Source organism: Girardinichthys multiradiatus, chromosome 3, assembly GCF_021462225.1.
Source record: "Girardinichthys multiradiatus isolate DD_20200921_A chromosome 3, DD_fGirMul_XY1, whole genome shotgun sequence".
Taxonomy (NCBI): Eukaryota; Metazoa; Chordata; class Actinopteri; order Cyprinodontiformes; family Goodeidae; genus Girardinichthys; species Girardinichthys multiradiatus.
The window spans coordinates 32868158-32893031 of NC_061796.1; the positions used below are offsets into that span (position 1 = coordinate 32868158).

At 35.1% G+C, this 24874-nt stretch overlaps 2 protein-coding genes across 2 annotated transcripts in view; both read right to left on the reverse strand.

Annotated features, from left to right (window-relative positions):
- Window positions 1-6335: 6335 nt before the first annotated feature.
- Window positions 6336-13011, reverse strand: LOC124866274 (carcinoembryonic antigen-related cell adhesion molecule 5-like). The gene is made up of 10 exons (XM_047361985.1): window positions 12907-13011; window positions 12372-12428; window positions 10981-11259; window positions 9943-10209; window positions 9011-9289; window positions 8600-8860; window positions 7873-7975; window positions 7717-7754; window positions 6895-6968; window positions 6336-6815 (listed from the first exon to the last, which is right to left on the reverse strand). The coding sequence occupies exons 1-9, from the start codon at window positions 12950-12952 to the stop codon at window positions 6916-6918; spliced, it is 1383 nt and encodes a 460-aa protein (XP_047217941.1). The 5' UTR covers window positions 12953-13011; the 3' UTR covers window positions 6336-6815; window positions 6895-6915.
- A 1617-nt stretch (window positions 13012-14628) lies between these two features.
- LOC124866135 overlaps window positions 14629-24874 on the reverse strand; it is a 34379-nt gene continuing 24133 nt past the window's right edge. Inside the window, 1 exon segment of the mRNA XM_047361814.1 lies at window positions 14629-14730. Within this exon segment, the coding sequence (XP_047217770.1) occupies window positions 14629-14730 (102 nt within the window).

Here is a 24874-nt window from a genome sequence, read left to right on the forward strand (position 1 = left end):
AACTGATTTAAACTAGCTCATATATTCAGCAAATAGGTCCTGCTGTAAAGCAAAATGAACTTACAATTCTGTCAGGTTACACAGATCATTTTATTATTAGGATTTCATGTGACAGGTCAACATTAAGTTGAGTATATCTTTAAAGTATAAAGGCTGCATGTATTTTTTTAGATGTATTAATGCCTGAAAAACATACAGATTATTAAACACACCCTTGTATTATAATTGCTTCATTTAAGGTATCGCCCCTAATGACGACAACCAATCAGCATGCATGGTTACGCCCCTCGGACACACCCTTGTTGACCCCATGACCCCCCTTAAGTTCAAAAGTTCACCTGTCAAAAATTTGATTAAAGGGTGTAGTATTATCTCTTGCGTTCTTTTTGTTCTTCCAGGAAACATAAAAATGTGAAAGCAAATAGGTCTTGTTTTATGGGCACTTTAATTGATGCTCAAAGATCAAAGAGTTTTAGTGGTGTTTATTCAGTTTCTGTGAATTTGAAAACAGCAGGTTATGGTCTAGCTTCCGAAGACTGCATTGCTATGGTGACATTTTTAAAGTTATTCTTTTTTATTGAATAATTAAATGATAAATATCACAAAACATGCCTGGACAAAAGGTTGTTTTGCCAGTAATTTGCCTAAATAAAATATTTGCATGAACTAACAGTAAGTGTTTTTTATTTTTATTTTTAAGCGTACCCTTTCTTTCTAAAAACAGGAAACACCAGAGTTCTGCTCAAAGCTAAATTATTAATACAACATCCAGCTGTTATGGTTGTAGTTATTCCAATTACTTTCGAGCAGTCACAGCCTGAGAAATCTGATATAGAACAGTTTTGAATGAATAAACATTTTTTTTAAACCTTCCTAAACAAATAAGACAGCTCCAGATATTTCTCAGATGTTCGAAACTTTTTCCTGATACAGTTCCTGCTTCTTACCTGTGACAGTTAACTGGTGATTCACTGTTTGACTCTTTCAAGGTGCAAGAATCTGAGCAGTGCAGGTTTATGTCCGGCTGTCAGAGCTTCGGTTTGACTGGATGACATACATACATCGTGACTGCTGGTTGGTTTTCCATTAAAAAGCCAAGTGAACCTTGCTGAAGAAACACACATTGTGAAGCAGTAGAGCATTGTGAAATCTCCACTGTTCACTGAGGCAGGTCATTTAATGGCTGAGCTGTCAAGTCCATCTGTAACACAGTGGATGTCAGAGGAGTCAGTGTTGGAAATATTGTGGTTTGGGAGCAGCTGTTATAGAGGATTTTTGGTTATTTTGCAACTAAGACTCCTCAGTTTGAGCAGTGTGTGTGTAGTTTAAATGGCAGCCTTTAGGACGCAAGCATAATGCTGAGAAAAATTTTATTCTGATTTGTTAGAATAAAAGGATTATCCTTATAAGCTCAACAACTCTTCATAACTCAGCTATTTAGAGCATTCACAAATTTCAGAAGCTTTTGTTCTCAAAATGAGGAATATGCTGTACATTCAAATTAATAACCACAAAACTAAGCCCCTGACTGTGTTGGTCTTCTTACAAGAATTATAACTTCAAAAACAAACAGTGAGAAAACAAATAAAATAATTATTTTTCCAATACATTAATGCAACATACCAGGTCACACTGACCACAATATTCTTAAACTTACAGATACATAGTGACATAGTAAATCATTATAAAGCCAAAAGGATTAAATCTTACAATTCCAATAGCCAACAATAACAAGGGCAATCTGCATAAAACTAACACTTTCAAATAGTACTCCTTGTATGGGGATGCTGTTAAATGAAAATTTTCTGGGACTTCTCCAGAAGTATTTATACAGAAGATGAAAAACACAAAATGGTTTACTACAAAGGCAAGGTGTATAATAAAAGAAAGTCATCTAGATCAGGGGCAAACTGTTTGCAGCAGTCAAAAGCAAAATCATCCAACCTTTATTGTAGTTTGCTGCTCTGTTGAACCACAGACAATAAAAGCATAACACTTTTAGTATTTAGGTTATTAACTTACAGTTGATGGAGAGGTTAGTGGACCACTGGTGCCATTATTGATTGGGTTTCAATGAATGGCACCTGAATGGTCCCTGGTCATCTCGTGTTACACTGACAATAATATAGAGTGGATCCTCAATCTGTGATCTGAGCTCTGTCGCTGGCTGTGACCTCAGAGCTGCTGTTCATCCAGAAGAAGGAGAGAAGCTCCAGACGAGGAGCAGGACAGACTCACATAACTGTTGAATTCAACCAGATCTGTGCTGCGGGGGGTTATCAACACACTGGAATCTGGTGCCATTCGGACCAAACACAATCAAAAAACAAAATATTTATATGTAGAAATAATAATCTATATAATACACAATACATACCTACCTCCTTACGTAACTAACCAACTAAATTAACTCATTCAAAGACGAGCTGAATGAAACGTCTCAAAATTAAAGAGTATGTTGTAATAATTTTATGATTAGAAATTAATCTTATAGAGACAGAAGCTCACTTGCTGTATGTCACAAAAGTTACTTCAGTGGTCTCTGTGCAATCCTTGATTCCTCCTCAGATGTCTCCGTGACAGTGTACTCTAGATCCTCCTTCACTCCACGATTGTCCATTGCAGCTCCTTCACCTCTGATTAACCTGCCTGCCCGCTCTCCAACTCGCTATCCATTCCTCTCAGAGATCCCAGAGAACTCATCAGCTCATAAACACTTGGATCCTTGCATGTCCTCCAACATCTCCCTCCAGCCTCCAAAACAGTAAGCTAAACAACTCACATTCAGCCAATTCACTTCAACAGTCAGTTGCCCAAACAATCTCATCTCCACTGACTGCCTCTCTCTCTTCCAGTTGATGCTGTACTGTCCAGGACCTCAAGTTCCTGTTAGTCCATTTCTTACCTATTGTGTATATTTTGTAAATAAATCTGTACTACTCTTGATCTGAGCCTTGCAGTTGGTTCTGCATGTGGGACAGGAAATGATCTGCCACGACAGAGCTAAACTAAAATGTTGACAGCTATTTTTAAGGGCGATCAAATAATGTCAGCTGTTAAGAATTTTACTAACAAAAATATTGCATTCGGATTAATTTGGTGCTTAAAGGACAATTTTGTGAAGACAATGCAAGGAAATGCAATAATGTGACTCCCAGAATGATTGGCAGAAAGACAAAATCTCCATATTTCTTCAAGCCTTCAGGAATGAACTGTGGTGCTGTGAATATGTCTGACTGGAGGTGGGACCACAGAAACCATAACCTGTTCCAAGCTTGCCTTTGACTTAACTTAATGACTCTGGATTCTGAAAGACAATAGTAATTGTATTTATTCTCACATCTAGATCCACTGATAAATCTTTACTGAATCAATATGAACAGTGCAAAAGAATTCATACCCCTTGAACATTTTTACATTTGTCACATTACAACCATAAATATCAGTGTACTTTATTGCAATTTATTGTGACCAACACAAACGTAATCGTGAACTGGAAAGAAATGCAGTTGTATTTAACCCAGCATAATCAATGCATTTTAGAACACTCTTTTGTGCAAATACAGGGACAAGTCTTTCGGGGTATCTGTCTACCAGCTGTGCATATGAAGAGATTAGACGTTTTCACCATATTTTTTCCACTATAATTCAAACTCAGTCAGATTGGATGGAAAGCACCAATTTACAAGCCTTGGCACCAACTGACATTTGGTCTGGACTTAGACTGTACTGGCCCACTCTAAGGGTATATTCCCACCTGCCACTTTTGGTTCACTTTAAATAAACCAGAATTTGCGCGAACTGGTAGGTTGTTCCAAGCGAACCCAAACCCACCACTTTTTGAGGTGGTCTCGGCCCGCTTCCAAAAAAAACTCTGGTGGGATAAACAAATTCCCACTGATTCTGACAGATTGTTGCTAAAGATGCAGGTATTTTGCTATTTCAATCATTTTTGCACAGGAATCGAGTAATCTAAAATATACCTAAAACATACACAAAAACCAAATCTATGCAGATTACATATCACATTTAATGTTGATAATATTAAGATATCTTTTTAACACAAATATGTGATTTAAATTAACATAGTTACAGATTTAGATGAGTACAATAATTTAACATTTATTGCCTTTGACAAAATGTTGCGTCTGAACAAAGATAATAAGAACCATCGTTAGGTAAAAAGACAATTAGAAGTAATAATACAAATGAGGAAGAAAAGGCTTGATTGATCAGAAGTTAAAAAGTTAAAGTTAAATTAATTCTACTTACAGAAGACTCTCAGTCTGCAGTCGGTGGTTTAAAATCTAAAATCAATGCTGACTTTACAGACGTAGTTTCCAGTGTGTGTTCTGTCTACAGGGCTGAAAAATCAACACTCTGTTGTTGTCATAAAAACTAATTCCTTCCCCAGAAAGCAAAGAAATCCCATCTTTCATCCTCTTTCTGACAGAAATAAAGCCCTTAGGATCACAGGTAATATTCACTGAAGGTTTACCTTCAATTAGGTTCTCTGTGGGGCTCCGGTGAGCTTCGATAAATTAACTGCACACAAGAAATATAGGAATAAGTTAAAGCCTTGGTGAAACACCCAGGCAATGTGATGATGCAATTATTTAAACATAATCTAACAGACAAAATAAACTGATAGACAAAGTTTGCTGCTCCATTCATTCTCAGTGGTGCCGTATTTATTCACTCACTCTACTCCTCCATCTTGGCAGCTCCCTGAAGCAGCGCTGCTCCGTAGGGGATGATTAGTAACTCATACTTTCCACTTATTCTCTGTCAAGTTTCTGAGCTCCAAACGTCCTGATGACCCATCCAGAGAGATCGGGTTCTCATATCTGTGCCCCGTCACCTCCGCACTGGTTGAAGTTATCACATTTATGGACTATTGAAGCTCCAGGTCAGGGCCAAAAATGGTTGTGCAGTTGGGTTTACAAATGTTGGAAATGTTACGCTCATTCTTTTTTCAGCACGGAGTAAGTAAACATTGATGACCCTGGCTCCATTGCAGACACTAGCTGAAACAATTAATACGGTGTTGTTAACCACAGGAAAGTGCTGATGAATTTTGAAAACCTCTTTAACAAATCCTTACCTGAGGAGAGGAGCACAGATAATATTGAAGACAGAACCTTGAAGTTCATGGTGTATTACTCAGCTTCATTGTCTTCTGGTGTTGTCTGAGCCTCTGCTACAGTAGTATATTAAGTGAGTGCTAGATAATCTGCCATAAATTAAACAACATGACTGGCATGAACCTTGGGTACTGTGGCAATCTATATTTGTGCAATTGCTACAAAAACTGAATTATTCAAAATTAATAATTGATAAAACCAATTAAAGAGTTATTCTAACCAACACTACAGATTGCAGACTGTCATCATTATTAGAGGATCCGGAGAGGCAATGAATAAATAACTCAAACACCACCAGGGTCCACCAATAGTGCTAGAATAGTAATCAATTACCGGTGCCCTGACTGACTTTTCTAGTGCATATTTAAAGTCAAGCCAATGGGAATAGGAGGCCTGCAAGTACTGTGCATAGTATATTCCAAGGAAGAACATATAACTCTACCTGATAGCTGGTAGATGGCTGAAGTGGAGCAATAAATTGTAAGATTGTAAGAATCTGATCTCAGGTTTAAAATCTAAAACTGTTCAAACATGGGCCTGATTATTCTGCAATAAAGAGATGTTCCTTAAAACACATTAAAACTTTCTTTTATGTGTGAAAAAAACGAACTTCTATCCTCCCCTACCAACCATAACTAACATCTTTGCAAACTCTGCTCTCAAAAATTTAAATAGGTGGAATGTTAGATTAAGCTTCACGCTTTAACCACTAGAGGGAGATGATTTAAAGCATTTGCAATTGATATACCAGCCACCCTTTCCCTTCAAAACAGCACCACTTCTTCTAGGTACACTTTCACACAGTTTATAAAGGAACTCGGCTGGTAGGTTGTTCCAAACATCTTGGAGAACTAACCACATGTAAACTTTCTCACATCTTTCGGTCTCTTCATGTAATCCCAGACACACTCAATGATGTTGAGATCAGGGCTCTGTGGGGGTCAAACCATCACTTCCAGTAGGTCTTGTTCTTCTTCACGCTGAAGGTAGTTCTTAATGACTTTGACTGTATGTTTGGGTTGACTCACTTAGCATTTTGAAAATTGATAAAAATAAACAATCATCATTTATATTGAAGAAAGCATTTTTTGTTTACAGTATTTTTTCACACCTGCCTAAAACTTTGGCACAGTACTGTACATACATACATACATATGCACAAAAGCTTTTTTTTATTTTTTATTATTTATTTCATATATTTATTTATATATATTTACTGAGACCAACTGGAACAAAGCCTCCTTTTCAAAACTGTAGCTCCATGATAATAAATAGTCAGTTTTCCTTTGAGGGAGTATTAATACAGAAATGAATGAAAAAGAAGAGTATTTTTAAATATGTACTTGTTAAACACTTATTAAATGCTTTCATTATTACAGATTTCAAACACAATAGTTTACCCGCCAACAATGTGATAATTATATTATAATTCTATTATAGCAATTTTCTAGGGTGCGTAAATTATATTTGCCCTTCTTACTGATTTATTGATATGATTAAAGAACAATAAAGTCTCATGAAGCCTTTGGTTTTACAAAACACATAATAGCAGAAAAAAGTCAGATTAGTAAGCATTAGAAATAAAAATACAATATAAAACTTGTCAAATCAAAGTTAACAGCATCTAGTCTTTTCCCTTATGTAGTTTCATGTTTCTTCTTTTCTGATAATCTGCAGAATAAAGTAGAGAAGAAAGCTTTATAATGCATGTTATCAATTAATATGGACCACTTAACAAAAGTTAACTCACCTTTAAAATAGAAAGCTGATTTTACAGCTTCTGCTCATAAATCTGTGACATTGTCTCATACACATTGTCATCTACTGAGGGGAAAAAAACAGACACTTTTATTTTACCAGTTTTAAAATCATTTACAACATTTTTGTGTTAGGAAAAAACTATTTTTGAAAATTTTGACTAAACCATCTAAACATTTCAATTTGGTCCACTATTTTAATAGAAAGCCAACTCTTACTATGCTTAAGATATTTCCTAAGAAAATTGACTCTGAAAACCTTTTAAATACACCAGTTTGAAACAATGCAGTGCAATATTTCTTAAAATCTCTGGTTAATATTGGTTTACTGATACACTACAGCAGTTTTAGAGATGGTGCCCAAAAGCCTGTTTTAGCCACAAAGAGTCAAGGTTTTAGCCAAAATGTTTAGAATTGAATGTTTTTAATGTTTTTCTTTTTTATGTTTCAGTAGTTTGAGCAACATTTATCAGTTGATTTATTTTTTGTTCTTTTGCAACTTATTTTCATTCAACTTATTTTCAGTTCATAACCATTTATAAATATTGGAGGAATATGTGCTTAACATTTCACACTTTTATTATCGTTTAATATCATAACATAAACCAACAAATGTTTTATTTTAATATATAAAAAGCTGATGTAATGAACTTGGAGCTTTCAGTGTGTTTTAGTTGATATTGAAGTTGTTTAAATCAAGCGGATTCTGTAACCTTCTACTTACAGTGAGTGATAAAATTTACTTTTTATTCAGTTTTTACCAGTTTTTTGTGATATTTGTGTGATTGTGTTATAGACAAAGTATTAACACTTACTTGACTCATCGGAATTTGGCTTTGCTTTGACGTCTTTGCTAAATATTGGAAAGAAAAACTGTTATCAGTCATCTAACCTAATTTATTCCTATTTTCTTTCTGTTGTCTGACAAGGAAAGCAGTGGAATAAGCAGAGTATAACATCAGGATACTCACTTGCTTTTACAAATAAAGTAGCCTCCAGCAGCTGCTGCAACCACAACTATTAAACATGCGATTATAATTCCAACAGTGGCACCAACAGTGAAACCTCCAGACTCTACATAATCCAATATAAAACAGAAGACAAAAAACAGGCAATCCTGTAAAATAATTTTTATATTGAGAAAAAAACATCTCTGCAATATTTTGTATTTTATTGATTTAAAACACAGTCAAACTATAATTTTATATAATTCTATTAACAACAGACAAGACTGATTTGTACACAAGTATGAACTAGTAATCATGGTGGATTATCTGATGTCCAGAGTTTGGAGTTATTGTCAACATGGGAACAAAAAACAGACAAAAAACCCCAGTTTCTTCAGTAGAAAAAAAAAAAAAATAGTTAGTTTAAATAGAAAACTTAATTTCATTAATTAAATTAAAGTGTGAAAAGTATGAGTTTCTCAAAAAATGAAATATTTTAAGCAGCATTTTCTGAGTGGCTTTATCAGCTCTTTTTATCTCATTAAGTTAGAACTGTACATTTTAATATTACATAACTATTAGAAAACAGTGAGTTGAAAGTCAGAGTTGAAAGTCAGCAAATTAAATACTTGATTTAATAGATGTATTCAATAAACATTTAACAGTTTTTTAGAAATAGAACTTATTATCTGTTGTTTCCATAGCTCTTATATAAGCCCATAATTGGACCAGACCTCTTCTTAACACTCACCCACTACAGAGATGACAGAAGGCTGAGATGATTGAGAATTCAGAGTTCTGTTGTTAAAGGCCCGACAGCTGTAGTTTGCACTTATTTTAACATTGATTAGTTTAAGTTCTGGTCCAGAATCAGGCAGCAGCTCTGAATTCAGAAACCACTGAAACTCGGCAGTAGGGCTGGAGTCAGCCGAGCACAACAAGCTGACGTCTGAGCCTTCCTTAAAGTACTCTTGAGATGGATTGATGATCAGTTTTACATTTTCTGGCCCATCTGTAATTTAAAAAAAAAATACGTGATGAAGAATAAAAACATTAAAAATTATGTTATAAACAACAAAATATGAAGATTTCCCAGTTTGAAGCCTTGTCATTGAAAGCCTTAAACATGCATGTATAGTTGTCATGGTTAACAAACACTTACAGGAGAAGGAGATATTTACTGGATCACTGAAGTCTTCACTGAAATAATTGAACCCATGACACCTCAGTACCTTCAGATCAGCGCGGGTCACATTGACTATAGTCAGAGTGGATCGTCCATCAGTGAACTGAACTCTGTCACCGGATGTAACCTCAGCGCTGTTGTTCATCCAGAAGAAATGAGGAGAAAATCCAGATGCAGAGCAGCGAAGACTGACTGAGCTACTAAGCTCTACCAAGTCTGTAGGATCTAATTCCACCAAAACATTGGAAACACGTGCTGTGGGTCAGAACAGTAAAACAATGGTAAATGTCACTGCAATGTAACTGACCTAAAGCAGGAAAAGTTTAGTCTGATTTAATGTTAGACAGTGAGGAAAAAATTGACTATGTCTCTCTTTTTGCATATATGAAACACTTGTTTCTATTGGTAAAAGTGGAATATACTTAATACTGCTTGATTTAAAGATGGGTATAACTAATTACAGGAAAAACATACTCTTACATATTTTCACCCAGAAGTGACTGAAGGGAAGAAACCTAAATCTTTTTCTCATTTTGAAATTTGAATCTGGATCAGCTATGAGCCTTTAGTTTGAAGGTTATTGTTTTTGTGGTGGAAGGTTCTTTATTTATTTGTTTTGCCTCCTCTAAAACTTGGATGATTCTGATGAATTAATGACTAGGTTTATTACAGTTTTTTAATGGATTTATTTATAGATTTTACTTGTTGACAGAGAACAAACTGATCTCCCGGAACAGAAATTCTGGAGTTCATTTTGCACATTGACAATGACTTTTCTTAACTTAATAAACCAATCAGTTATCATTTGCTCATTAAAAATGATTTTTATGCATGCTCATCTTCACTTTACTCCATACATCATCTAGACATGAACCTTTTTTAAACTAATTGCTTTTTTAAAGACTTACCAAGTACAGAGACAACTGAAGGTTGAGACTTTTGCTCTTTCTGAGTTTTCCTGTTAAAGGCATGACAGCTGTAGTTTCCGCTCTGACTCATCTGAATGTTTGTCAATGTGAGCGCTGGTTCAGTATCAGGCAGCCCTTCTCCGTTCAGAAACCACCGAAACACAGCAGAAGGTCTGGACTCAGCTGAACAGAGCAGGTAGACATTTAATCCTTCTCCATATTGTTTAATTGATGGAGAGACCTTCAGCTGTGTGTCCTCTGGGCCATCTGTACAAAGAACCCAAAATAAAGTAACATCAGTTAGTTGGAAAAACAAAAGGGCAAAGTTTTTTCTTTTTTTCATTGTGGCAGCTGCTCTCTTTAGGCTTCACTGCAGAAGAATCTTGGTCTCCATCTCACCGTATTCTTATCATCCTCTTCTGTCACACCAACCTTCTGCATAACCACCTTTACTACACTCATAAACCATGTATTTGGTCAAACATCCTTTTCACTCCTTACTCTCCTGCCTGCTTTCTCTTCAACACCTCTCTCATGTACTAGTTGATTTGGATGTTTGACCACATCATCCACTTTCAATACCTCTACTCTTTGCAACTTTACTCTTCTGTCTCTAGGTCTTAAATATAGACATCCTTCCTGGCTTTTACTCACTGTCACTTTTCTTCTTAGAGCATTCATCGCCCTCTCCAGGCTTTCTACCACCTGCCCTCCTTCCTCACTGCTAATCACAATGTAATCTGCAAACATTATAGTCCAATGAAACTGCTGTTTGACTGCAAAAAGGGGATCAGAGTATATCCCTGAAGCAATACCACCCCATCTTGAACGCCTCTAACACCTTGCCATAGTCTCACTGTTCTTGTACATATCCTGTACCTGCTTTGTTTTGGCTTTTTTTTAAGCTATTGCACTAAATCACATCCTACTGAAAACTACGATTTTCAAAACATTCAATGTACACAAATTAACACATCTGAAAGTAATGTCACAAGAAACTTTACTTAAATATTATGAACATATTGATTTTTAACTCACAGCTAATGTAGACATTTGCTGGCTCACTGATGTCAAAACCCAAAGGATTAGACGCATTACATCTGTATGATCCATGTTCATTGCGGGACACATTGACTAGAGTCAGAACGGATCCTTCATCATTAATATGAAATATGTCACTAGGTGTAACCACAGAGGTGATGTTCATCCAGACGAAGATGAGAGAAGATCCAGAGGAAGAGCAGGACAGATTGACAGGACCGCTGAACTCAATCAAATCCAAGCTCTGCGGTGTTACTGTTACATTGGATACTGGCTCTGAAAAAATATACAAATATTCTTTCTTTGCCATAATTATACCAAGGAGACATCAAACAACAAAACAACCACTTCCATCTAAATATTTTCAATATGGAAACTTTTGAATGAATCTAAATATTATTTACGATCTATTATAGTTATGTTTCAAATTATAATTTTTAAAATATGTCACATGTTTAATATGTTTTAACCTTTTACTTTGTTATTTTACATGAGCAGCTAACCAGATGACCTTTAAACTTTCCTAAATCTTTATTTGGCAAGATAAATGATAGAAGGAAGATAGAGAGAGCAGAAAAGGGAAGAGGCTGGATAAAATGTTCCAATGGAGTCACAAATCATTCAGAAATCAGTTACATGACAGTATGGGGAAATATAGCTCTAAAACAGTCTATTTTATTTTAAAGCAGTCAAACTCTCAGTATTTGTAAAACTAAATAACAATTAGCATCACAAATTTGGGGTTTGCAGGCTGTGACAAACATTATGCATTAGTAATTGAATTTCTTCTTTCCAATTTATGAGCCTTTATTACAAAAGTGCAAAGTTTTAAACTTTAAACTTTGGTAGCAGCGGAAGCTTTGACAATAAGTCACATAGGCAGCATAGAAGCTATATTCGGTTCTTTTTACATTGGTTAATCAGTTCTATGTTTGAATGTAGTTTGAATTGACAGTACTGTCATCAGTGTTAGGTATTTTTTAATTCAAATTCAGAACAAGTAAAATGTATTATCTCTTCAACTGGAATTTTGAAAGCACTTCTATTTTAGACTGGACTAATTATTCTATTTAATAAAAACTAAAACTGCAAATCATTTCATTGTGTTTTGCTTCTGCAAACTATAAAGCCTTATTTAGGAGACCAGATGTGGCACACCAGCATCAACAGTAAAATATAAGTGTTTCACCGATGATGAGGTTGTGAACAGAGGTCAGATAAGTCCTTACATAACAAAAGAAGGTTTTTAAAACTGATGTTTTGAGGGTTGTAATACTAAAATGAACTGATTTGCTATTAGATTTCAGATTCCAGATATGTGCATCAACACTCAAGTAAAAAAAAACCAAAATGTGCTAGAATTGGATTTGATCTAAAAGTCATCGTACCTTCAGTTGATTCAGTCAGAAAATCATTTGGCAACACACCAGCTCCTTCAGAAAATCCTGTGGGCGACAGTTTTTTGATTATTTGTGTTGCAAACTTTTCTTCATAATTTGCACTTTATAGGCAGAATCAATGGAAGTAGTGAAAATGTGACAAAAATACAGAAACATTTTAAAAATATTGTGTTTTATTAGTTTTTTTTTTTATGTATTTAGCAAAAACTTACTGATCCATCTTTATGTAAAAATGGCTTCTGCTAGAGCTGTAAACACAATTCTTTTTCTGGGTTATATTTTCTTTAAACAATAAAGAATTCAGATTATGTTGAAAAAAAGGATTAGATATGTATAGTTAGCCATGCTAATAAGTAAATAAGTTCTATTCTCAAGTATATATTGTACATCAAATAGTAGGTTCTTTGCAACAGCTTGTCTCAGAAATTAAAAAGGTAAATGTCTGCATATGTTTAGAGCTGAACAATTTCTTGACACCAAGTAAAAATGTTTCTATGTTGTGCATCAAGCAGTAAAAGCTCACCCGAGATGGCTCCAAGGAGAATGAAAAATTTGATAGCTGTTTTCATTTTGTTCTTGTAGTATAAAACAGAACGACGAATGTGTTGTCCTCTCAAGGACTGTTGTCCTAAATTTACTATTTGACAACAATAATGGGGAAGCTAAATGGCATATCTCTCACATTCATTTATCAATCATTAACACTACTTTGTGTTGATTTTCCCATGGCCTTACAGTCAGCAGGTTAAACCAATCAAACTAAACAAACAGTTTTTAAATGATCACGTGTACTTTAATAATACACTTACTTCTTTTCACGTAAACAGATATCCAGTATGACCAATTATGTTTAAGAAATGTGTGCTACGATATATGGAACATAATTTCTGAAAGTAACTATGCCATTTCTCCTCAAGCTTTTTGGGACTTTAGACTCATAAATCATAGATTTGTCACTATTACACTAAAATACTTTCATGTGATAAAATAGGCAACAGTAGCAAGAGGATTGACCTACATTTACCACAAAATAGATCAGAATGACTGCTAGAAATATGCCTTTTCTGTTCTAAGTATCATGACTCATAATCTTTCTTCCTAAGCATCCTAAGGGTATACCAAGAGAGTTGATTATTATCTCTCTGCACATGGAATCAAGTTTTGGAGCATATACTCCAAAAACTGAAAGCCAAAACCGGGTTTACAGAACGTGTATTGAATAACAAGAAAATAAATTAGTAAAATGAAGATCAAACCATAATTCTCTCAATCTTTGTTCTTGCAATTACCTGACACATGAAATTTGGTCTGCATACTATAAAAAAACGTTGAAGTTCTAACTGTAAATTGTTTTACTTTAACAAGGAGAGATGCAATGTCTCAAGTTTTTCTGACCTCAGTAAAACATTTTTTAAAACAGCTGTGGAGAAATTATTTTATTTCTACTCATTTTGGTCGATAAAAGAGGAAAACCAGGAACCCATGAGATTAATCGTGGAGTGAGATGATCTGCTTTATTCCTCTTAGGACGATGTCACATCAGTGAGCTTATTGACCAATCAGGTTTGGGTTACTGTCATGTTGTTGCCAAAGAGTGAAACGTCAGAGCGAGTGCCTTAAGTCACAGCCACAGGTTTGGAAATGCTGCTAATATTTATTTATTATTTTATTTAATTATATTTAAAGTTTTAATGAATAGTGAACAATTTACTAATGCTTTTGTTACAACCCCCGGCCTAGGGGATCGGGTGGTGGTAACATAAAAATGTGTCCAGAGGAAAAACAAATGAAAAGGGGTGGAGTTTAAAATGATTTATTACAAAGAAAAGGGTTCCACATACAAAACAGCAAATTAATATCAAACTTGGGCTAACATAAACAAACTAGAAGAGGACAAATCCAGCCTCAGCAATTAAAAGATCAAATCAAAACAGGAAAAAAAAAAAAAGTTAAACTAAACCAAACTCAAAACACTCCAAGACAAAGGGACTTTAAAAAAAGGGATGTAACACTCCCCAAACACAGGCTGCTAAGTTGAACTATTAGAAACAAACCAAGTCCAAAACCAAACTGCTAAGCAGTCCAAGGTGGGTCATCAGTACAAAATACTACAAAGCTACCAAAACAACCTTCAAAAGTCTTTACACAAAGCAAAGTGGGGATCAGCTGCACAAAGCATCTTCCAAATGCTGCCCCACTGGAAGAATGACTCCAGGAGCCTTTTATAGGGTGCAGGTGGGCCTCATCATCCACTGATTGGCTTGGTCAACTCCTCCTTGGTCCAATGGAGTTTCCTCTCTGCAGCCACCGGGTAGCGAATCAGCTGAGTGTGCTCCCAAATCTGAATCTGCAAAAAAAACAAACAGACTGCAAAACTTCTAAAGGCCATGGGTCGTAACACTTTAGAGAAAAACAAAATAAATGAATAAAAACTCTAAATAAACCCAAACCAAAAAGAAAAGATATTTTTGAGTTAATAAGATTGGATTTATTTGGAATATTCAACAGTGATAGTTGGTAAATGGCAAAAGACTTAAAAGGCCTATAAGATCTGTGTGTTTGAACTTTGGAACAGAAAACATGCAATAAATATTAACTGGTTTCGTTACTTCATGACATTTGCCAAGAGTCAAACAAACAACCTGCACACTATTTTATATATATATATATATATATATATATATATATATATATATATATATATATATATATATGCAAATCACAGTGCTGGACATGCTAAACAGAGCTAGAAGCATAAATGATAAAGAAAGGAATCACTGTAATGTTTAACAATAATATCACCACTGGTTAATTTGATAACATTGAACAGCTCTACTCCGAAATACATGTCTACTTTGCTTCCATATCAGCCCTTGAAATGGTTGTGCTGAACCACTGAGATTGAAACTCAGTGCAGGATTTACATGCACTAAATCCCAGGTTCTTCTTCATTATTTACCTTTTTTTTTTTTTTAACAATTTCATGCTGAATCCTGGAGTTAAACTGAGGCTACCTCCTGAAAGGGGCCAAACCAAAGATGCACTCAAACAGGGCTTTTAAAAAAAAAAGTAAAACATATTTAATCACTGGATCATTTTGTCTTATTTGTGAAGCTGATTTGACTATTATAATTGAGTCTAACATTTTTTATATGAATGTAATTCCTTTTGAAAAATTCAATTTTTCAATAAAAAGTTACATAATTGTTTCCTGTCTCAAACCATTTTCTATAATTATTTCTAGGATTGTTTTTATCCCTCACTCTCATAACTGGCTGCTTTGACTGAATGTTTCTTTGTATGGAATGCTATACTAGAGTTTTTGCAAATCTGATGCACAGACATATTTTAACCACAAGAGGGAAATAATTTGCAGCTTTTGAGAACAAAATAGGTGGGTCTCCTTTCACAGACAAGTTGTACAATAACCATAACATTAGACAAAATTATTGCCTGATCTGTGAGATGAAAACAATGTTATTCTTGCCTAGTGTCTATTTAACCATTCATTCATTCATTCATTCATATTTTTTCCATGAGACCATTTAATATGAGGCTTCCATATTTTTTGTTGAAGTTTAAGTATTTTGTACAGCTGTTTCCAACAATGTACTCAATGTTTCATAATAAACAGTCATAACACATCTTAGGCACTATTATAATAAGGCATTTAATATTAAATAAATAAGTGTTGTTATTGAAATATTTAAGATATACTGAAGAATTATTATGCTCTAGTTTTACTCCAGTGAGGTGAATAATTATTGTGTCATTATTTATTGATTGCATGTAAATTATGTTTGTCTTGTTAATATGAACTGATATCATAATAAAAAAAGAGTACATTTCTTCTAAATCTAGAGCTGCACCATGTGCAGAGGCTATTGTCCACAACACGGTTACCCTGGGTTAGAATCTGGGTCTCGGGCCATTTGAGGCACATCTTCCCCTTCTCTTTTTACCCTCTTTCCTCTCAAATTACTGTTAAATAAATTGCCACAAAATCTTTGTGTGTTCACTTGTTATAAGTGAACACACAAGAGAAAAATTTGTAGATTTAAGCAAAAGGAATTCAATAAAACAGACATAACGTTGTGATCTTTCCTTTCCTCTGATTATGTAGTTTCATATTTCTTGTTGTCTGGTCATCTGCAGAATAAGGACAAAGTAAAAACTGATTATAATGAAGGTTAACTTTATAATGTGTAATAAATGCTGACATAGCAAGAGTTCCAACTCACCCTTAAAATGCAGAAAGGTGCTGATTGTATCTCTACCTTTCAGAAATTACTTTCTGAAAGTATTTGCTTGATCTGAAAAAACAGACACTTTTTTTTCCCTGCAGTTTTTAAAGACCAACATGTTTATTGTTGGAAAAAAAAAACATTTTAAAATGTGGTTAATTCTAATCATGTAAAACATTTAAATAAAGTTGATGAAGTATAGTAACTCATTTTGTAGAAAAATACAGTATCTGTTATTCTAAGATACAACCTAGAAAGATGTACTCTAAGTTTCTAAATTTCATAATGCTTTTCCTATAAAATCAAGAAATAAATCAAGTGTTGGTTTTATATTAAATATGTGATGCTCTGTACTGTGAGCTTGCTATTAAGCTTTAGTTTCCTGCCAATTAAAATTAGATAGATTAAATCAATTGAAGTTTTCTTGAAATGCCTTAATTATTAATAATTTACTTTTCCATTTACTGTTCCTGCTGTTCTTTCCTGTGATGGATGACATGTACGTACTTACTTGTTGCAGCTGAATTTGGTTTAGGTTGGACATTTTTTTTAAAGATGACACTGTATAACATGTTTTTAGGACACTCACAGTTTTTGTTTTGTAAATAAAGAAGTCTCCAGTGGCCCCTGCAACAAAAACTATTAAACATCCTGTTGGAATAATTGAATATAGATTTATCTTATATTTTCTCCTATTCTTTAACTTGACTATTTGATTATATAACCTTTCATGATGTATGTGTGAGTAAAGGATGTGTGAGTTTGTCTGCAGGCAAAGGTCATAAATAGGAGCTGAATTAGCAGAGAAGGAAGCAGCCCAGTTGAGGAGGTCATAAAGATGAAGGCACGGCTGACCCTACAAGTTGGAGGAGACTGTGGGAAATGTGTTGTTAATGTATAAAGCTGTTTATGACCTGTTTACGATGCAGCTGTTGTTTTCCCCCATCCTTTAGAGAACAATGTTTTATGTAAACTAGGGACCCCCGAAAGACAATAAAAAGAGGAGGCGGACAGATGCTGTTCAGAATGATTGGGGACTTGTAACTGAACATGTTTCTGATCGTTCTCCTCGTACGAGTAAAATAACTAACATTTTGTCTCTCTCTCTCCTTTTTGTGTTGTTATAAATATTGTTAGGTTGTTTAAACCTGACATTAATTTGGTCCTTCGAGAGCCGGATTCCAACTACGCCTGATGATTCCAGCGGGTCGGTAGACTCCAGGAAAAGACCGTGCGCACGGCTGTTTTCAACAGGAAGACACACAGACCCTTTCCGGGACTGGATTTCGGCCCGCCCGCTGGAGTCTGACGGCTGACGGAACTCTGAGAGAGAGAGGAGAGGACAAAGTGGTGAGTTGAATCTGGATTTAAAACAAAGGTGTGACCAATGACTGGGGGTCATTGCGTGAAGTAAAACCCTGAAAACCTAGGCAAACAGGTAACAGCAGTGCGCCGGAGTTCTGCTTAAAGTATTAGTGAAAATACTGAAAATTCCGAGGTTATCAGCAGTGCGCCGGAGTTCTGCTTAAAGTATTAGTAAAAATACTGAAAATTCCGAGGTTATCAGCAGTGCGCCGGAGTTCTGCTTAAAGTATTAGTAAAAATACTGAAAATTCCGAGGTTATCAGCAGTGCGCCGGAGTTCTGCTTAAAGTATTAGTAAAAATACTGAAAATTCCGAGGTTATCAGCAGTGCGCCAGAGTTCTGCTTAAAGTATTAGTAAAAATACTGAAAATTCCGAGGTTATCAGCAGTGCGCCGGAGTTCTGCTTAAAGTATTAGTAAAAATACTGAAAATTCCGAGGTTATCAGCAGTGCGCCGGAGTTCTGCTTAAAGTATTAGTAAAAATACTGAAAATTCCGAGGTTATAAGCAGTGCGCCGGAGTTCTGCTTAAAGTATTAGTAAAAATACTGAAAATTCCGAGGTTATCAGCAGTGCGCCGGAGTTCTGCTTAAAGTATTAGTAAAAATACTGAAAATTCCGAGGTTATCAGCAGTGCGCCAGAGTTCTGCTTAAAGTATTAGGGAAAATACTGAAAATTCCGAGGTTATCAGCAGTGCGCCGGAGTTCTGCTTAAAGTATTAGTAAAAATACTGAAAATTCCGAGGTTATCAGCAGTGCGCCAGAGTTCTGCTTAAAGTATTAGGGAAAATACTGAAAATTCCGAGGTTAACAGCAGTGCGCCGGAGTTCTGCTTAAAGTATTAGTGAAAATACTGAAAATTCCGAGGTTATAGGGGACGACAGAGTCCTCTTAAGTATTAAGAAAGTAATACTAAAATTCCGTGTTTCCAGAACGGCGGAGTCTGTGTTTAAGTATTTTAAACAACAAAAAATACTAAGTAAAATCTGCGTTTAAGTATTTTAAACAACAAAAAATACTAAGTAAAATCCGCGTTTAAATGTGTGTATGTGAGAAATGAATGGAGGATTTAAACCACTAGGTTTTACCTCATACCAAAAACAGTGGGATTGTAAGTGACTAACTTTTGTGGAAGCAAAGGCAAGAATTCTCCACTCGAAAGAGTTGAAGTGAGAATTACCACAAAAGGAGATTTTTCTGTCACCCTACTGAAGAGAAAAATCCAGTATTTAGAATACCCTAGGTATTTATATGCTGGACCAAATTTAAATCAAAACATGGGAAAAGGGGCTAGTAAAATAAATTGGAAAACGAACTACAATGCAAAGATTGGAAGTTCATAGAAGCACAAGATCCGAGTAAATTAAAATATTTAGATAAATGGATAACCACATATCATTATGATGGTCGTTTAAACTCTAAAAAATTTGTTAATCTATAGGATGCAATAATTAAAAGTACATTAAAGTAAACGTGATTTAAGAAAAATGGACAAAGCAGTAATGTAGATGAGGATGTAGATTATTGCTTAAAAATAACTAAAAAGAGAGAAATGTGATGCAGGAGATAAGAATGGACGTTTTTGTGGAAAGCAGAAAAGGTCAGAGGGCTAAGAAGTAATTTTTGATAGACTTGCAAAGTGGAATAGCAGGACAGAAGAAGGGGAGTAAAAGAGTAGGTGGAAAGTTTTGTTTTGTACCAAAGATCTGATGAGGTTTGACAGGATTGGATGGGCTAAAATGAGTCCCTTTGGTGAAGAAATCCATCCCCACCATGGCTGTACCTCATGTATGTTTTATTTGTGTTTATTTTTTATTAGATGCTGAAGGCTGTTGATACAGCGTGTCACGGAGGTTCATGGCATGACATGGTTTTTTTTCTGTGTAACCTTAGAAAATATTTTACACTTTTTAATAGCCAGAGTGAAACAAAATGAGGAATAACCTTTTGAAGAATATAGGATTAGACTGACAAAAGTGTTTAAAATACATAGTGGTCTACAATAAGCAAGGAGTTTATTAACAGCAGTTTAAAAAAAATGCACTACATGCTGGTTCCAGGGATGCAATTAATACCTGAGTAAGGAAACATTTTATAGGGTTCCCCACAGCAAATCTAGAAGACTATGTTAATCATGCCCTCCATGCAGAAAAAGTTATGAAGGAGATAAAAAAAAAAAAAAAAAAAAGGGGAAATAAATAATTAAATAGGCAACACCTTTTTTTTTCAGCAAGAAGAAGAAGTTATTATTAAAACAACAGAGGAAGAGAAAAAATTTAGAGGCAGAGGACAAAAAAACCGCAGGGGTCAGAGAGGAGTGAGCAGAGGAGATTACAGACAATACACATCAGGGTGTTGATGTTAAAAAAGGAGTAGGACCACCTTATTACCACTATTAACTGGATGTTCTGAATAAGCCACCCCTAGGCATAGGGACAGCTTTACTAACAGAAGGAAGAAATGTCATTACTCGACTACAAGATCAGATGACACCAGATGATCTACATATTACCATGTGGTATAAAAATACTCCTGGACAAGATAAAATTTATGAAGAAGTATTAAATAAAGTAACCCCTATAAAAACTCATGGTAACTTATGTTTATACAGAAAGGAAGAGTACCTCAGTTGCTGAAGTAGTGTTAGAGGAAGACACTAGGAAGCTCTGCAACATGTGGTCACCTCCACACACATCTTTATTCAAGGATAAAGAACTCAAGTGGCATGATAAGAATAGTGCAGAGGGTAAAAGATGTCACAGACTGGTTTGTAACAATAATGAATACAGAAACTAGTGCATCCACAGGATTAATTAGAAAATTATTATTATGGACAGTGATGGTGCAGGAAAACATTTTGCATACAAAACAACAATGAGAATTATTCCTTACTGAACAGGAGGAACAGTTTTTGAATGAAGTCGCTGATAAGTTATGGTCAACAGACCCAACTGATGTGGGTTTAGTAAAGGAGCATTACCTGTCCAAATTAGAGCAAAAACAGAATACAGGCCCAGAATAAATAATACCCTTTGAAATATGATGCTCGTGAAGGAATAAAACCAGTAATAAAGGATTTAATAACTGCAGGGGTGATAATAAAATGTGAGGATTCACCTTGTGACACCCCCATTTTTCCAGTTAAAAAACAAGCTCCATCAACAGGAAAGATAGGCAGTTCTGGTTTGCATTTACCTTTGAGGGACAAAGATATACTTATACCAGACTACCTCAAGCCTACTGTGAAAGTCCAACTATATACTTTCAGGTAATGAGTGCAAGCATGGTCAAGTTTGACCCTCCAGGAGGTAGTCAGGGTTGATTATATGTTGATGATGTGCTACTAGCCTCTCCTGATGAGGAGATTTGTAAAAATGATACAATAGCATTATTAAAACATTTAGCAGAAGAAGGACAAAGTTAGTAAAAAGAAACTTCAGTTGTGTAAAAATGAGGTTAAATACTTAGGTCATAATCTTAGCGCAGGGGGACGCACAATTGTAGAAAAAAGAAAGACTGCAATATTACAAGTTCTAAAACCAGTAACAAAAAAGCAAATAATGTCCTTCCTTGGACTAACTAATTATTGTAGAAACTGGGTGCCAAATTATGCAGAAATAGTAGCTCCATTAAACAAACTAATGTATGAGGAAGAGCTGAAAATGACGTCTGAACTAAGATGGAGTGTAGAAGCTGAAGAAGCATTTTCCAACATAAAACAAGTTCTAGTTTCCAGTACTGCTTTAGCATTACCAGATTATAGTAAACCGTTTGTTCAGATGGTAGATTGCAAGGGACATTTTATGACTTCAGTTCTGGTTCAACAACATGGAGATAAAATGAAAATAATAGCTTATTTCTTTTCAAAACTAGATAGTGTTGCGTGTGTGCAACTATATTGTGTGAGAGCTGTAATTGCAGCCTAAAATGACAGTTGCAGTGCTGCAATAGTGTTGTTTAACCTTTTAACCTTAAGAGTTTCCCATGCAGTTTCAGCATTAATACTGCAGAATTAGGAAAAAAAAGAAAAAAATTAGAAGTGATTTGCAGGATCACAAAATAGTTTATGTGAATGATTTATCTAAAAAGATGAGAGGGAGAAAACACAAACAGGATATGCATTGGTGACAATGGATATAGTGTTAGAAAAGATGCAACAACAAAGCTCACTACAGGAGATAGCAATGTGGAAAAAACATGGAGCTGAATTAAAAGATGAAAACTATATATGACCAGATAATAAACCTGTCCTACCAAAGAACCTATAAATGGAAGCAATATTTGAGCCATCATGTTTTCATAATGTCTCAACAGGGGGGAATAGTAGGACAGATATATTAATATTATATAACATATTGATTAAATTCTAAAATTCTTATTAAAAAATGTTTTTGTAAAACATGTTTAGCATGTGTAAAACATTATCCACAAGGGAATTTAAGACAACAAAGGGGACAATTTGCAAACCTAAGATACCCTTTTCAAACAATTCATATGGATTTTATTGAGTTAAACCACAGTGAAGGGAAAAAGTTTTGTTTAGTCATTATAGATGCATTTTCTAAACAGATAGAACTATTTCCAACTAAACATTACAACTACCTCAGGGTTAACACCCTATGAAATGTTATGTGGAAGACCATACAGATTACCACAGTTCAAAAATATGTGGGAGTTAGATGAAGAAGCTAACCTAGTTGATTATATGAGGAGTACGTTAGAAACCAACAGAAATAAATTCAAACTAATGAGGAATGTTCTATTTCCCAGCAGGAAAACTAACTAGTGAAACCAGGAGACTGGGTGTTAATAAGAAGTGTAAAGAAGAAACATTGGTATTCACCTAAGTGAGAGGATCCATATTAGGTATTATTAACCACTGCAAGGGCAGTAAAATAGCTGAGAGATCAACCTGGATTCACCTTACACATTATAAAAAGATCATTTCGGTTGAAAGCTCCGTCAGGGGAAGTGATTTATAGACTGATAATAGGGTGGACCCAGACATTTAGAGTCTGGAGAGATCCGAAAGTCAGTGAAGACAATTAAGACACTGGAACCATTTAGAGGAGTGAAAATTTCAGCCAAAATGATTTCTAGATGGATGAACAATGCTTTCCGATGCTGTGTGTTTATTCTTTTTTTATATATTGATTTTTTTGTTTTTCTGGTACTTCTGGAAACCAGTCAAGATTAATTAGAATGTAACAACATCTGTTATGAGTTATATGAAACAAATAGTGCTAAATCAAGGTAGGTAAGATAACCTAACTATGTGTACTAAACAAACTTCTTATACTTATGGTATTCAAGTGTGCGTGAAATCTAAAACCATAGCTGTGGTGCTGATCCCATTCATTAGCTTGACCAAACGAGGAAGGAAAGGACAGGATTATAGAAGTTATAAATGGTATTTAACTAATGATAGAAGAAACACCTCATGGTCCATGATGGTAGCTGATGAAGGGAATAATTGGACACCAGAGTGGGGCACCACTGCTTATGCTAGTTATTAAAAGAAGTTGTTTAAGTTCCATAAAACTGATAATGTAATCCAGGTTACAAAGCGAAGAGAGTGAAAATTATGTTAGAAAAGTTAACCATAGATGACTAAGTTCCAGGTTATTACAGGAGTATCAGGAACAAATAATAACTGATTATTGATGGTAGAGCAAGCAGCTAACATGACTCAAAGAGATTGTGTTGTGTGTTTGGGTTCAAGGCTTTTATTATAAATAATTCCAGCTGTGATACCACAACCCTGTGTGATGGAAGTAATGAATCAAACTAATCCTAATGAAATGTGTCAACACTGGGATTCTGTTTTTTCCTGTAACTAGAGCAGATAAGGATAAATCAGTTTTCCATAAGCGAGTCACCACTGGAAACTATACATGTATAAATATGACAGAGAGAGGTAATAAATTGGGAAATCTCATTGCAGTATGGTGTATTACAATTGTAAAAGTAAATAAGTGTTTTAAACTAGTCTCTAGAGGAGACATTTGGTGGTGGTTGTTTGATTGATTACCTTCAAAAGTAACAGGACTCTGTGCTTAATTACTTTATGGTTATATCCTATGTTAGTAGATGAAGTAACAGATGGACTATTTAGTGTTAAATCCACATGATTGTTGTGATAGGAAGTGCAGAGAAGCAGCATGGCAGATTGAGGGAGACTCTACATACATAGATGCTATAGATGAATATAAATTAACTGATCAAGTAGTTGCAGGATTTGAATCAAGTATCTGTTGGTGGTGTACGTTGAACAGAAACGTAGACAGGATCAATTATATCCATTACAATGTACAAAAACTAGGAAATTGGACACAAAGCGGGTTTGAACTGTCCATGACCAATTGGCTTCAACTTCCCTGATGGCATTCCAGAATAGAATTGCTTTGGACATGTTGTTAGCTGAAAAAGGAGAAGTTTGTGCTATTTTTGGAGAAAAATGTTGCACATTCACACCTAACAACACTGCTGCTGGCTGATGGCAGCCAAATGAAAGCCATAGAAGGTTTGAGATCTCTAAATGGCAAAATGAAAGAGCATTCTGGAGTAGACGCCTCGATGTGGGACTCCTGGCTGGATATGTTTGGGAAGTATAAAATTTTAGTATCATGAGTAATAATTTCCTTTGCAGTGTTTGCTAAAATTTTGACATTGTGTGGATGTTGCTGTATACCCTGTCTCCGTTCTCTGTTTAATCGTCTCATTACCACAGCTATTTCTCCTATGGAAAGCAGAGTTACACAACTCTATCCGTTATTTAAACATCAGGATGATGAAGAGGACGAGGATGGGACTGACCAATTTTCTGACCTGTATGCAGATCCATTTCTATATGATTATGTGATTTAAATGTCAGTAAGTGCCTC